At 48.8% G+C, this 13,300-nt stretch overlaps 1 protein-coding gene across 12 annotated transcripts in view; it reads left to right on the plus strand.

Moving 5' to 3' along the window:
- IKZF1 (IKAROS family zinc finger 1) overlaps nt 1–12,561 on the plus strand; it is a 98,591-nt gene extending 86,030 nt beyond the window's left edge. For 8 of the 12 annotated variants that reach the window (XM_047097481.1, XM_047097479.1, XM_047097480.1 and 5 more), the window contains 2 exons: nt 2,897–3,031; nt 11,805–12,561. In XM_047097481.1, coding sequence (XP_046953437.1) covers nt 2,897–3,031; nt 11,805–12,514 — 845 coding nt within the window. In that variant the 3' untranslated portion in view covers nt 12,515–12,561. The remainder of the gene's footprint in view (nt 1–2,896; nt 3,032–11,804) is intronic. The other 4 variants (XM_047097482.1, XM_047097491.1, XM_047097489.1 and 1 more) reach the window with 2 other exon arrangements.
- The last annotated feature ends 739 nt before the right edge of the window (nt 12,562–13,300 follow it).

Genomic DNA, 13,300 nt, shown 5'->3' on the forward strand with positions numbered 1-13,300 from the left:
AAACTTTGTTTAGATGTTGTATTTTCCTGCCAAAAATAAATTAACGGGCCTTGGAAGTAAGGGCCACAGTGCCCTGCTTTGCCGAGAAGGAGGGTCACGTGAAGAAGCATCCTGGCTCCGTAGGTCAAATGAGAGACCGGTGACAATGGGTTTTATGGATTTTGTGCGTATCCTTTACGTAAATCTGGATGTGAGCCCTTATGTTTGCCCATTTAATGAAAAACACCATTTCTGATGTAAAAAAAAAAAAATTGCACATCCAGCCATCATAACCAATTTGAAATGTATGTTTCCAGAATGGACGGATCCATGTTCAAATAAGCCATTTGTCGACCCAACAGATATTTGCTGCAATTTATTACCTACAGTACTGACCTGTTTGAATACAGTGATCTGAATGTCCCTCTAGAGCCATACACATGGAGTCGAGAAGACAGAATGAACAGGAGACACAGACAGAGCGCATTGGTTTTCTCCGCTATTTTATTACCGAAGAAACACGCTGGGAGATCACAGCGGGCTGCTCCTGGCGGTCCCTGAGACCTGGGCTCAAGTTGCATCTCTGTACCTGGGTTTGAATGTGACCCCGGGCTCTCAAGTAGGAGTGCTAATTCCTGCCCGGCCAACCTGGCAGAAATGAGGGCAGAGAATGCAGACACGTGTCACCCACGGGCTGTCCATGTCAGTGAGCCTGTGTGTCAGCCATATGTACGTTACCCCATAGGCAGAGTCAACGCAGCCCTGAAATGCTAATTTCTTCCCTTGGGTGATCAGATTATTTGGAATACCGCAGTGATAGGTCCTTATGTCCCTGTGTTCAGGAGATAAGAAGGCTTCAGGCATGTGGTGAGCGCTGCCCAGGGGGTGGAAGGTATCCATAAAAGCACTTCAGTCAGAGTCCTGCAAGATGACATCTGGGATCCTGGGGGCAGGCAGTGGGCTGCTGAGGTGTGGGCAGGGGGGGTCTTGGTCACTTTGCTGTGCCAGGGCTGGTCGAACCTGTGCCTTCTGTGTGTCTTTCAAGCCCCATTCTCCCTACAGAGCCGGAGAGCAGCCCCCTCAGTGCTCCCGTGGGCACCCAGACACCCTCTTCCCTCTTCGATCCCCTTAGGTTGGGGCCATTCTTTGGGATTAGGTAAAAGCAAAGCCTAGCCCAGCTAGGATGTGGGAGAGTTTAATTTTTCTGAATGTAGCTTTAGTTAGTTAAAGGTTTCTTGGTCATCCGTCACAACTTCCTTTAGGGATGAAGTAAGTTTCTCTCGAGCATTTGGAAGATGATCATTCAGGTACACAGATCGTATTACAAGCTCTTGCAGGGAAATGCCACTGATCTGGGAGTCTGGGACTCCTTTGTCCCTCACTATGATGACCCCGAGGGTCTCAGGAGGCCCTGTGGCCCTGGGCAGGGAAGACACCCACAGTGCTCTGCTTGGCCAAGAAGGACGGACATGTGGGCAAGCATGTGGAATCCATAGGTCAGATGTGCACACCCCCGGAATTGGGCTTCATGGATTTTGTGTGTATCCTTCATACCAGTCAGGGTGTGGGTTATTATGTTTGCTCATTGAGCAGGAAACACGCATTTCTGATGTTAAAAAATTACATATACCGGCGATAATAACCAATTTGAAATATAGGCTTCCAGAGCGGCCTTCATAATAGCAATGGAGACATAAAATACTTAGAAATCATCTTAGCAGGTAATGTGCAGGGCATAATGAAGGAAGCTACCACACCGTGCTGAGGCAAGAAAGCAAACGTGGAACACTGGAGAGGGGGAGGGTCAGACACTGCGGGCACGAATCTTCCCGAATCAAGGCGTGGGTCCAACATAAAATTTGGAATATCGTGAAGTGTATCTGGAAACGTAGATGAGAGAATTGGCATGGTTGAAAAAGGAAAAGTAATGTGTCGTGCTGTGTTAAAATGTAGCTATGACGTGGGGCTCTTTGGGAGAATAGATAGAAATTGAGAATAGTAACAGAAGATCCTATAGATCCTGTGATAAATCAGCATGTCATATCTGGGGAAGGAGGAGAGGGAGAAATAGGGCAGTGGGATTTAAGCGGACCATTCAGAAGTGGTGCCAGAGGGATTGGTTAACTGTTTGGAATGTAATTAATTGGCATTTTCAGCTCTTCGTATATTACAATACGTTGCAGGGACATGAACGTTCTATCCCCAAAAACCCAACTGTAAAAACTAGAATATAGGCAGACTCTGCAGGAGACAAAGTTGTCTCTTCAACCATGGAAAGAAAGATGGAAATGGAAAAAATGGAGGTCAGCTAGGAATACTCCCTCCATCAACATTTAGCCCCCCAGGGTCTAGCTTTTCCCACAGTTTGCAGGTGTTATTTGATTTCCCAGAGTTTGCTGTGTGTTCAGGGATCAGGAGCTCTGGGTTCTCTCCCCATGTTGCCCGGATTCGCTGTAGCATCTTGGGCGGCCACATTCCTTCTGCACATCCCTTCGCGGTGCCTGTCGATGGCGTAGGAACCTCAGATCATTTCTAGCTCTGACAGGTAGTGCTTTGATCCTCCTCAGCAGGCTGGTGTCGGGACTGACTGAGTTAGTGGATTTGGGGGCACTGGAAAAGTTAAGAGGACTCGTCCGAGGGACACAGTTGCTTAATCCCATCCCGCTTCTGGTGACAGGGATGGTGTTTGTTCCTTTGGCCTCGGGAGATAACGTACGGCCGGCAGGTGTCATTAGCAGGTGGCCGTGGGCAGCCTCTGTCCCGGCTGAAAGAGCTGCCGGGGAGATTAGCAATAATCCTTGCGAAGGGCCTGGCTCTTGTAGGCGCTTAACAAATGTCAGATTTAATGCTGGATGCGACCGAATCCTTTCATTGTAAGCTTTTCTAAACTGGCCTCTCTAACTGTCTTTGACTTTAGTCATTAAAGAAGAAGCTAATCACAGTGAGATGGCAGAAGATCTGTGCAAGATAGGATCAGAGAGATCCCTCGTGCTGGACAGACTAGCAAGTAACGTCGCCAAACGTAAGAGCTCTATGCCTCAGAAATTTGTTGGTAAGAGTCAAACGTTTGCTGTCTCTTAACGAACAACTGTGCGGGTGTTGTCGGCTCAGGTGCAAATTAGTTGAGAGTAGAAGGAAGAAAAAGTAGCTCATTTTTTACAGAGCAAAAAAATTGGTAGGCTTCACGTTTCTTAAATATTTTGGAGTTTTTTCTTTGTTTCATGTTTATTGACATGTTTTGAGAGAGAGAGAGCACATGTGGGGGAAGAGCAGAGAGAGAGGGAGAGAGAGAATCCCCAGCAGGCTCTGTGCTGTCGGCCCAACATGGGGCTCGAACTCACAAACTGTGAGATCGTGACCTGCGTCGAAACCAAGAAGTTGGACACTCTACTGACTCAGCCACCCCAGTGCCCCTGGAGTTTTTTCTGATAGACTTCTTAAAAATGAATTCCTCTCCTGGCAGTTTTTCCTAGATGTGGTCTTGCAGCCTCCTGGGCACCCAGGAGATCTGCCTGTGGACAGGGTTGGCCGGGTCAGTGTGCTCGGAGCCAAGAACATGGGTCCAGCGTGGCCAGGGGCTCTCCACACAGCCCATTCACCCGCTGCCCGAGCAGCCTTGCTGAACTTCGAAAGCTCATTTTTCACACGAAGTTCATAACACTCCTTACATGGGCTACTTTGAATCACATAGCAACTCAGCCCATGAGACGTGTCCAGAAAAGAAGGGGGCACAGCCACGATTGCTGTTCTCACCATTGAATCTCTACCTGTGTCAGGTGCTTTGAGGTATAAAAGGAAGATCGAAGTGTCCCTTTCCTCTAGGACCTTGCTGTTGTGTAGATGATAGATGCACCAGTAACCATCGCCAGGCCTCATGCTGCAGGTGCGGGAAGAATGATAGCTATTTAGGTTGGTTTAAGAGTGGAAGTGCACTAAGCTGGGGGCCCAACCTGGGAGTGTCTGCACACAGCCACGTGTTGATGCTGTCAGCTGGTCACGTTACTTAACCTTGGTTCCATTCGTTGTGTGCCTCACAGGGTTTTGTGGACATTAGTTAACATCATGGATGTGAGAACATTTACAAAGTCTCAATGTGAAACTCAGCTGTTATCATAAGGATAATATAGAAGGAGAATGCTGGGAGAGGTCATGTCCAGGAAAGAGGACCGTGGGGGGAGGATCATGGTCAAGAAGGAAGACCATGGGGGAAGAGTCATGTCCAGGAAGGAGGACCGTGGGGGGGAAGGTCATGGTCAGGAAGGAGGAACATGGAGGGAGGGTCATGGTCAAGAAGGAGAACCATGGGGGGAGGGTCATGTCCAGGAAAGAGGACCATGGAGGGAGGGTCATGGTCAAGAAGGAAGACCATGGGGGGAGAGTCATGTCCAGGAAGGAGGACCATGGGGGGAGGGTCATGGTCAAGAAGGAGAATCATGGGGGGGGAGGGTCATGTCCAGGAAAGAGGACCATGGGGGGAGGATCATGGCCAAGAAGGAGGATCATCGGGGGAGGGTCATGGCCAGGAGGGAGGATCATGGGGGGAGGGTCATGGCCAGGAGGGAGGATCATGGGGGAGGGTCATGGCCAGGAAGGAGGATCATGGGGGAAGGGTCATGGCCAAGAAGGAGGATCGTGGAGGGAGGGTCATGGCCAGGACGGAGGATCATGGGGGGAGGGTCATGGCCAGGAAAGAGACCATGAGGGGAGGGTCATGGCCAGAAAGGAAGATGATTAATAAAAGCTTCATGCAATTGATAGTGACCTTGATGGAGGAATAGGACTTCAGCACATTGTTCATAGTGGAAGAAGGGGAGAGGATTCTGAACAGACAGATGAAAGCGTAGGGAAATGGTCATGCTGGTGGCTGGGGTGGATGGAAGACACGGGCTGACTGAGGAGCAGGACCTGTTCTGGGCTGATTCACGTACCCTCAGGGAAGCTCTCCCGGAGAGCTCTGGCCACGGAATCAATGGTCTTTGAGAGCTGAGGTGAGCAATGCACCCTCAGCTCAGTAGGTGGGAGAGAGCTTTGACATGTTTCATGGGCGCCATACCTTGGAAAATAGAGACCACATATGCAAAGGTTGACTGCACCAGAAGGATGGGACAGTGGGGGCATGGGGGCATGGGAGGGAGGGGACAGAGCAGAGAGGAGTCTTGGTGACAGGGGCGTGGGGGCCAGGGCAGGTGGTGGGAGTGGAAGCCGTGAGTCGTGGTGACTCTCTTAGAGGGAGATGCCAGTTATAGAAATGATAAGGCCAGTTTCTGGAAAAAAAAGTTCTGTTTTTGATCTGCTAATTTTCAAGGGCTTTCTGGTGTGGGGGCCACATGGGAGCCTATGTAAAAAGTGTGTGTTGGGGAAGGATGGGGCTAGAATGGGGTTAACGGTTGATGAGGCCTGGGGTTCCAGAGGACAGATGCGACAGCAGGAAGCGGGGAGGACAAAGGAGAGGCCGAGTTCTTGTGGCTTTGATGAGGTTTTCAGAGGTTTGTCATAGGTGGGGGAAAGAAGGATTCAGTTTAAAACACTTTTGCAAACCACTGGCCAGAGATGCCATGTGGGGAGTCACACGAATGCGAGCTCTTAGTCGGGGAGAATGACAGAGATGCTGCATTTCCTGAGCAGAAGGGCAGTGAGGTCCTTGAGCACAGGCTAGGCTGTTGTGGTGGGATTTCAGGTCGCACTGTGCTAGGTGAGAACTCAGCGTTCACAGACAGTGAGCAGTGAGCAGTGTGCAGGGGACAGTGGGCGAGGCAGAGGACAGTGGCCAGGTCACCATGAGGGGAGACGGAGCAAAGAAAGACCCAGTAGCAAGCGTGCCTGAGGATCGTGACTGGTCCCTGACCAGCTGTGTCTGACTTCTCCTTCAGGTTGGGAACCTGGAGAAGTCCCGCTGAGGACTTTGGCAATGAATGTTTGCAACCTGTTTTAGCTTTTGGAGGTTTCAGCCCAAACCAGACTAACCGTGAGCCTCCCCTGCAGCCCCCTGGGAGGAGGCCCCAAGTTAGGCATTGTCTTGAGATTTAGATGCTTCCGTGTTAAAAAAAAAAAAAAAAAAAAAAAAGCTCTGATCAAGCCCAGCAAAGGTTAGAAAGAAGTCCCCAGAGGGGAGGGGGCACAGAAGCGTGACGGGTAGGGTAAGGACAGCAGCATGGAGGTTGGAAGGAAGGGCTCAGGAGCAGCTGTGCATGCTGTTATGGGTTTTCCCAAGAAAACCAAGAAATATTGGTGATTGAGCCAACTCAGCATATTTAAAATAACGCCTCCTTTTGCCCCCCAATGCCTACCTTGTCCTCACTTCCATTCAATGGAATTTTAATCAACCGCTCCTAACTTGTCACAGCTTCTCCATCTCTAAAATTAAAAAAGAAAAGAAAGAAAAGAAAAGAAAAGAAAAGAAAAGAAAAGAAAAGAAAAGAAAAGAAAAGAAAAGAAAAAGATGGGTCTCTAGGGTCCCTCTTAACTTCTAGATGCTGAGTTTATCCTTTATAGGAATTCTTGAAGTGTGTAGGAGTGCGGTTCTTATCATTCGTTATCATACACACGGGCCAGTGGTGGTGCAGTCGAAAGACCTCCCGGTTGACATTCAAGAGACCTGGGGACAGGGTCCAGCTCCAGCTGTGACTGGCTGGCAACTTTGAGCACATCCCTGGACTCAGTGTCCCCATCTGTGAAATGGGTGTGATGCCTCCTACCCTGCATCCCTCCCAGTGCCAGTCTGAAGATCAAAAGGGATGATCAGATCCTTGATCTTTTGATCAAAAGATCAAAACTTGAGAAAGCACCTTAAAATTGTAAGATGCCACGATTTTCACAGGGACATTGCTCCGAATGACCCATAATTTTGCTTAATGGATACGGGATCGATGGTTAAAAGTTTTTCCTTGAATTTTGGCCTGAGTGTAAGTACTTACTCTGCCAGGAACATTGCTCACCATTGTGTCACCAAAGATCTCACCCCCCGGGATAATCAGATAGAAGACAACAGGATTGATGAAGCCCCATCAGAAAGGGGATGGTCACGTTACACAGCAAGGCTGTGTTCTTCGTCTGTTTGGTGATTGGGGAAGTTTTTTAAATACAGGAGAGGAAATAGGGGAGCATAACAATAATTAACATTTTCTCTACCTGTTATAACTATCTTGGTATAGTTTCTTTTCTCTGGAAGTAAAAAACAACCATGTTGCATTATGAAAGTGACACGTGGTTAATATAAAGACTTTTAAGGCAAAGATGAATGTTTTCAAATCACCCCAAAAACCCAACATCCAGAAATTGTCAATATTAAGAGTAGCTGAGCATTATTCTAAAAGTTTTTTTATCCATATGTATGTATGTGGGGGGCTAGGGTGATGAACAGGTGTATTGATAGACAGGTGTGGAATAAATACTTCCGTAAAGATTCTGTCATATCACACATGCTACTTCAAAACGCAAATAGCATTTGTGTGAATGTCTTAAATTTAAGAGGTGAACAAGAACCCAATAAAACTGGAGGCATAGCCAATCTTCAAACGAACATTTTCTCGCAGAAAGATATTTCTAGAGGACTTAATCTAAGATTAAAAAGATACACTGCACCATGAAAAACATGAGCTTCATCGGGTTTTTAACCCATTTGCTTCCATTTACGCAGTATCTCCTGACTCACAGCTTTGGGAAATAAAGACACAATTTTACTCCCCAGTGTTCAATTATATTATTTTTACATCGTCCTGCTTCCTAATAGTCACATTCTATTCCCATAATCCTAATTCTCACAGAAGTTTAGCTACTTTTCGTTAACTCTCTCTTTAAATAGATTCAAAGCCCCAACTCAGTCTATTTATTGTGATTAATCACTTGACTGATTGGACTTAACTTTCAAGCAACTTTTTTTTTTCAAGGAGGTCCTATAGATGCTCCATTTCCACAGTTGCCATGTGTTTGAGGATGTCTGCCTGTTGCCTTTCTGTCTTGACCTTGTGTGGTGCCATGATGGCATTGCTTAGTTGAATGCTGCCGTGAAGATGTCTAAGGCCAGTCTGAGATTTATTTCTTAAAGGTGACTTCCATTTTCTTTCTGAACACCTGAAGAGTTCTTTAAGTTAAATAGTCTAAAAGGTAAATAGCCTCACTAGGATGTGTCTTGGTATTTTGCATTCTGAATAAAAACTTTCCTGCCATTTTAATCTGGGGAGTCCCCTGTTTTCTATTTCTGAGAAATAATCTTCCTTGTAGACATCTTTTTTTTTTTTTTCCATCTGTTGCAATCTTGGCCAGGGATACCAGTTGTCCTTATGTTGGATAATTTGTTCTCCATATCTGTTAGCATTTCCTTCAGTTTATTTTTTGTCTTTTTTTTCACATTTTTCCACACTTATTACCTTGTGTTTTTCCTCTGTCAGTCATTCCATTTTTAGTAGGTTATGTTCTGTTACTGCTTCTAATCCATGGATTCATTCTGTGATAAATGGACCTCATTTTGTTTCTTGAGATCTGAAACCTTTTTTCACCTCTTTTCTGTTGTTTTAGCATGCTGTCTTTCAGCGCTTTTTTTTATGGAGTCCATCTCACAAAGTAATTTTGACACATTTCCTCTCTTCCTTGAGTTGAGCTTTTTTCCTAGGATGGGCTTATTGGTCTGTTTTACTTCCTTTCCTCCCTTGAGTTGCTAGAAAGTATTTTCATGGTGATCATGACATTTCTTGTCACTTGCTTATTCTCCTTGGGCTGATAGAGCTTGATTGACGTTTGGACATTTTTCCCACTGTATGTGAGGCTTTTTTTTTTTTTCCTGTGAGAGCTATCGACTTTTCTAAATCCTGAAAGAATGCCAAGGATAGGGGGGAAGGAGGAGTTCAGATGAGGCAAAGTGCAGTCTTTGTTTAAAGACTTTCTGTGTGCTCTTTCTCTCTCTCTCTCATTCTGAGATTTGGTCAAATGCCCTAAACCAGCTACCACTCACTATACCTGGCTGGAGCATGATTCCCAGCCCCACAGAAGGACACTAGGGGCTTAGGGCCATTTCCCCTCAGCTACCGCCTAGAAGACCTCACTCCTATCGAGAGAGCCAACCTCACACTCACCTGGTTCTTGCTAGCAGAGGTTTCCACTGCTGTGGGATCAGAAATGGAAGAGGATGTGTATTTGAATTGGCTCCCTACAGAAAAGAGGATATTGGGGAGAACCCTGAGGACTTCGTTGACTCATACTTGAGGTTTTTAGAAGTGAGATCAGCAGCCACCCTTTACTGTATGTCTCACGCCAGAATTTTCTTTCCTTGCTCCTTGATTTTTTTTAAAACTATGTGTTTCATTAGAATGTGTTTTTTTATTTAGCTCATTGCCAAAGTGAACTGCGTGGGTTTTTCTTTTTCTCACTTTGTGGAGTATTAGGGAAGAGAAATTCTGTGGATAGTTTCAATATGCCACAGTAATCTGAAATATATGGGTTTTTTCCTACATCCATTTGTTGTTAAGACCAAGTTTTAAAAACAATGGATTTCAGTGGTTGCCTGGGAAACCAAAGAGCCACAACTTTGGGGAGAAACAGGATGATTAGGCGGGAAAACACCATTTTTGATGGGGCTATAAGCACTTCGATATGTATCTGAATTGGCCTCAAAGTCTATGCCCCATCTTGTCCCTACCAGGGTTTGGTAGAGGGACAGATGGGGGCGCATAAGCCAGAATGGATCCATTCTGTTCTAGAATTAGACCAAGAAGATATTTAGCACCTCAACACAAAGACCTCAAAACGTGATTCAAAAATGCTATCAAGTTATTTCTTCTAACTTTTAATGGGCATAAACACCACTTCCGTGTTCCCTCCCGCCCACCTTGTGGAGAGATTCCATCCATTCTCTTCAGTTTCTGCAGAGGGTGTGACCGGCCACCAGCAAATTTTCCTTCTGTAATCTGAGGATCGCACTTCACCACGATCAGGCCACGTGTCTCTCCTGACCGCCAGTAGATTAGAATGAATGCAGGCGGGCTGTTTTATGATAAGTCTCTTTTGCAAGCAAGAAATGAGACCCCAAGATACTCTACAGCATGATGGGGGATATCCCTGGACAATCATCCGTGGTCGGAAAATGTTTTTAAGAAAGATTAGTTAAGGTTTTGAACTACTAAGTGGTTTATTGTCCTGTTGCTAAGAATGAGCAGGAGACCTTGATGTCAGGTGTCAGTGTGGGAGGTGTGGGATCCTCCCCCGCCACCGCCCTCACGGGCCATCAGCAGCCATTCCCTGGGCTCTTAAGGGAGTCTCTGAGTTCACTTACCTTTGCCCCTCACAACCTGTACTCCTGTCCATTACTGAGAAGGGCCCTTCCTTCAGACCCTTCAGGGGCTTCTCATTTTCCTCTAGACAAAGCCTCTGCTTGGTAGATACCGCCCCCGCCCTGCCCCACACCCAGGCTCTGGCCAGGACCCCTGGCTGCCCCCCATGTGGGACAAGAGCCCCACTCACCCGGCCAACTCTAGGTCAGAAGCCCTCAGGACCCAAGCCTTCTATTTGCTTCCTAGAACTTCTCTGCCTGGGATACACCATTTTTGCAGCCGTGTTTTAATATCTGTGTCCCCTGTTAGATGTTGAGGATGGGGACCCTTTTTACTAGCTCCCCTGTCTGCCCCTCCTGTCCAGTCCAGTAGACACTCAATGCTCAGCATAGATGTGTTGGAGGAAGAAAAGAAACAGAATGAGGGGTAAAATGTAAACAATTCAGGCATGCCTCCGGTGCTTTGATTTATCCATAAATCTGCACGCAAACGGAAAGCAAATCAGTAGCCCTGACAGAGTGCAGACAGCGACTTTGCTCATTATGCCACGGTTTCGTACTGAACCTATAACCAGTGTGTTGAGAAGGTGCATCTTCAAGGCAGTTCGTTTTACTTCTTCATGATAATGTTTGCTCGGAAGCCCAAGCTCATCTCAGGGTTCACCATCCCCAGGGAGGGAGCTCGCTCTCAGACTGGAAGTTTCTTGAGGGGACGCTCGCACACCCAGAGTCCTCGGCAGTGGTTCCTTGAGCATCGTTCATGCTCGGAAATTTTTGGAAAGAACAGGCGAATGGCACACCCCCTCCCCTTTACTCCCCTGCTGTGTGCCCAGCTTCCCCGCACATACCCATGTGGCACACGGCTCTAGTCCTGCCAGTGACAGACAGGCGAGTGGAACCGGGACCAGGGAGGATGTGGACACCGGACTCTGAGCGTCCATTTCCTCTCCGAGCCAGAAGTCAGCTTTCTATAGATCTTACCAGAAATCTTACCTTTTGATCAAATTTTATTCTGAGTATTGAAGTTATGAATTCAGAACCCCGTCCCATAACACTGTTTTAAGCAAGCATATCACACACGCTTGTGAATAATGATACACTCGCCTATGGTAATTACATAAATTTATGAGAAATTAACCAGCTATTGCAAATCACTTAGAACACTGTATCAAAAATACGTCATTTAAGTTTTCATCTTAAACTGAATATGGTGACGTTCATAGTAAAAGACCCAAGTGCTGGTTTAGTATTTAGTTGGACGGTTTCTGCTGTTTCTGTTGACGTGCGCCGACTTGGGTTCACGGGTTCGTGTGGTGGGTGGCGTGCGTTTAAGGGCTGACTCCAAGCAGGGCCCTGAGCTGGGTGACCACAGACAGGCCTCCACCTTGTCCATCTGGGAGGTGTCTGAGTCGCGCGTCCCCCTGAGCGCCAGGACACCCAGATGTGCGGGGGAGGGGGGGCGGTGCCCGGGGGGGGGGGGAGCGCCCCCTTGCTGTAGATCTCAGCCGCCCCCGTGGTGCGCAGAGGTAACGTGGCCTCACTGACTGTCGCCCGCCTCCCACAGGGGACAAGTGTCTGTCGGACATGCCCTACGACGGCGGCGCCAGCTACGAGAAGGAAAACGAGATGATGCAGACCCACGTGATGGACCAAGCCATCAACAACGCCATCAGCTACCTGGGGGCAGAGTCCCTGCGCCCGCTGGTGCAGACGCCCCCGGGCAGCTCGGAGGTCGTCCCGGGCATCAGCCCCATGTACCAGCTCCACAAGCCCCACGCGGAGGGCCCCCCGAGGTCCAACCACGCGGCCCAGGACAGCGCCGTGGAGAACCTGCTGCTGCTCTCCAAGGCCAAGTCCGTGTCCTCCGAGAGGGAGGCGTCCCCGAACAACAGCTGCCAAGACTCGACGGACACCGAGAGCAACGCCGAGGAGCAGCGGGGCGGCCTCATCTACCTGACCAACCACATCACACCCCACGCGCGCAACGGCCTGTCCATCAAGGAGGAGCACGCGGCCTACGACGTGCTGCGGGCGGCCTCCGACGGCTCCCAGGACGCCTGCCGCGTGATCGGCGCGGGCGGGGAGCCCATGAAGGTGTACAAGTGCGAACACTGCAGGGTGCTCTTCCTGGACCACGTCATGTACACCATCCACATGGGCTGTCACGGCTTCCGTGATCCTTTTGAGTGCAACATGTGCGGCTACCACAGCCAGGACCGCTACGAGTTCTCGTCCCACATCACCCGGGGCGAGCACCGCTTCCACATGAGCTAAACCCCGCGCGCGGCTGCCGGCCCGCAGAGGAAGCACGCGGGGGTGGGGGTGGGGGTGGGGGTGGGGGGAGGGGAGGGGAGGGGCGGACAGGCCCTCCCGCCAGCAGCACGGACTGGACCAGAACCTTGTGCTTTTGATTTCTCGGTGGTTCTCTTGTTTTGTTTTGTAGTTTTCAGTCGGTTGGCGTTTGATTTGCTTTGGAACACGAGGTGATTTTTTTTTTTTTATGGTTAGTTGCAGGGTTACGTTTGGAGCACCCCCCCCCCAAACCGCTCTCTTCCTAGATGTTTGCCATAGACTGCGAGCTGAAGTCCCCTCTAGCTGTGGCTTCCTGGAAGCCCCCCGCCCGCCCCCCTCCACAAGACTCATCACTTTCAGAGAAAGTTTGATACAAACAGGTCAGAGCCCAGGAAGGAATGAGCCGGGGAGCAGACCTCCAGGCGCCCCCCCCCCCCTCCCAACGCAGCAGGGTCTAGAAACCCAAGTCATAGCTTCTGGCCGTGTGCGTCTAGGGCTGGAGGCCTGCAGTTTCTAAGAGATGTTGTAAGTCACAGCCCGCACAAAAGGCAAATTGTTGGAGGAAAGTTGGACTCCTCGGACAAAGGGAGGGGCCGGAGAGCCTGTTGGTCTGGTTCTCAATTTCAAAACCGAGGTAGCCTTCCAAGGCTGGCGGGCGAGCAGAAGAGTCTGAACACTGTATTCCTGGAGGCAGGTGTGGAGACCGCTGCCCTCTGCCTACTCCAGTCCGTGCCTTTCATGGCCCAGAGTCTATCACTATGTTTCTAA

Source organism: Lynx rufus, unplaced genomic scaffold (genome assembly GCF_022079265.1).
Source record: "Lynx rufus isolate CCGP_SWC_20201006 ecotype Redwood Valley unplaced genomic scaffold, mLynRuf1.p SCAF_4, whole genome shotgun sequence".
Taxonomy (NCBI): domain Eukaryota; kingdom Metazoa; phylum Chordata; class Mammalia; order Carnivora; family Felidae; genus Lynx; species Lynx rufus.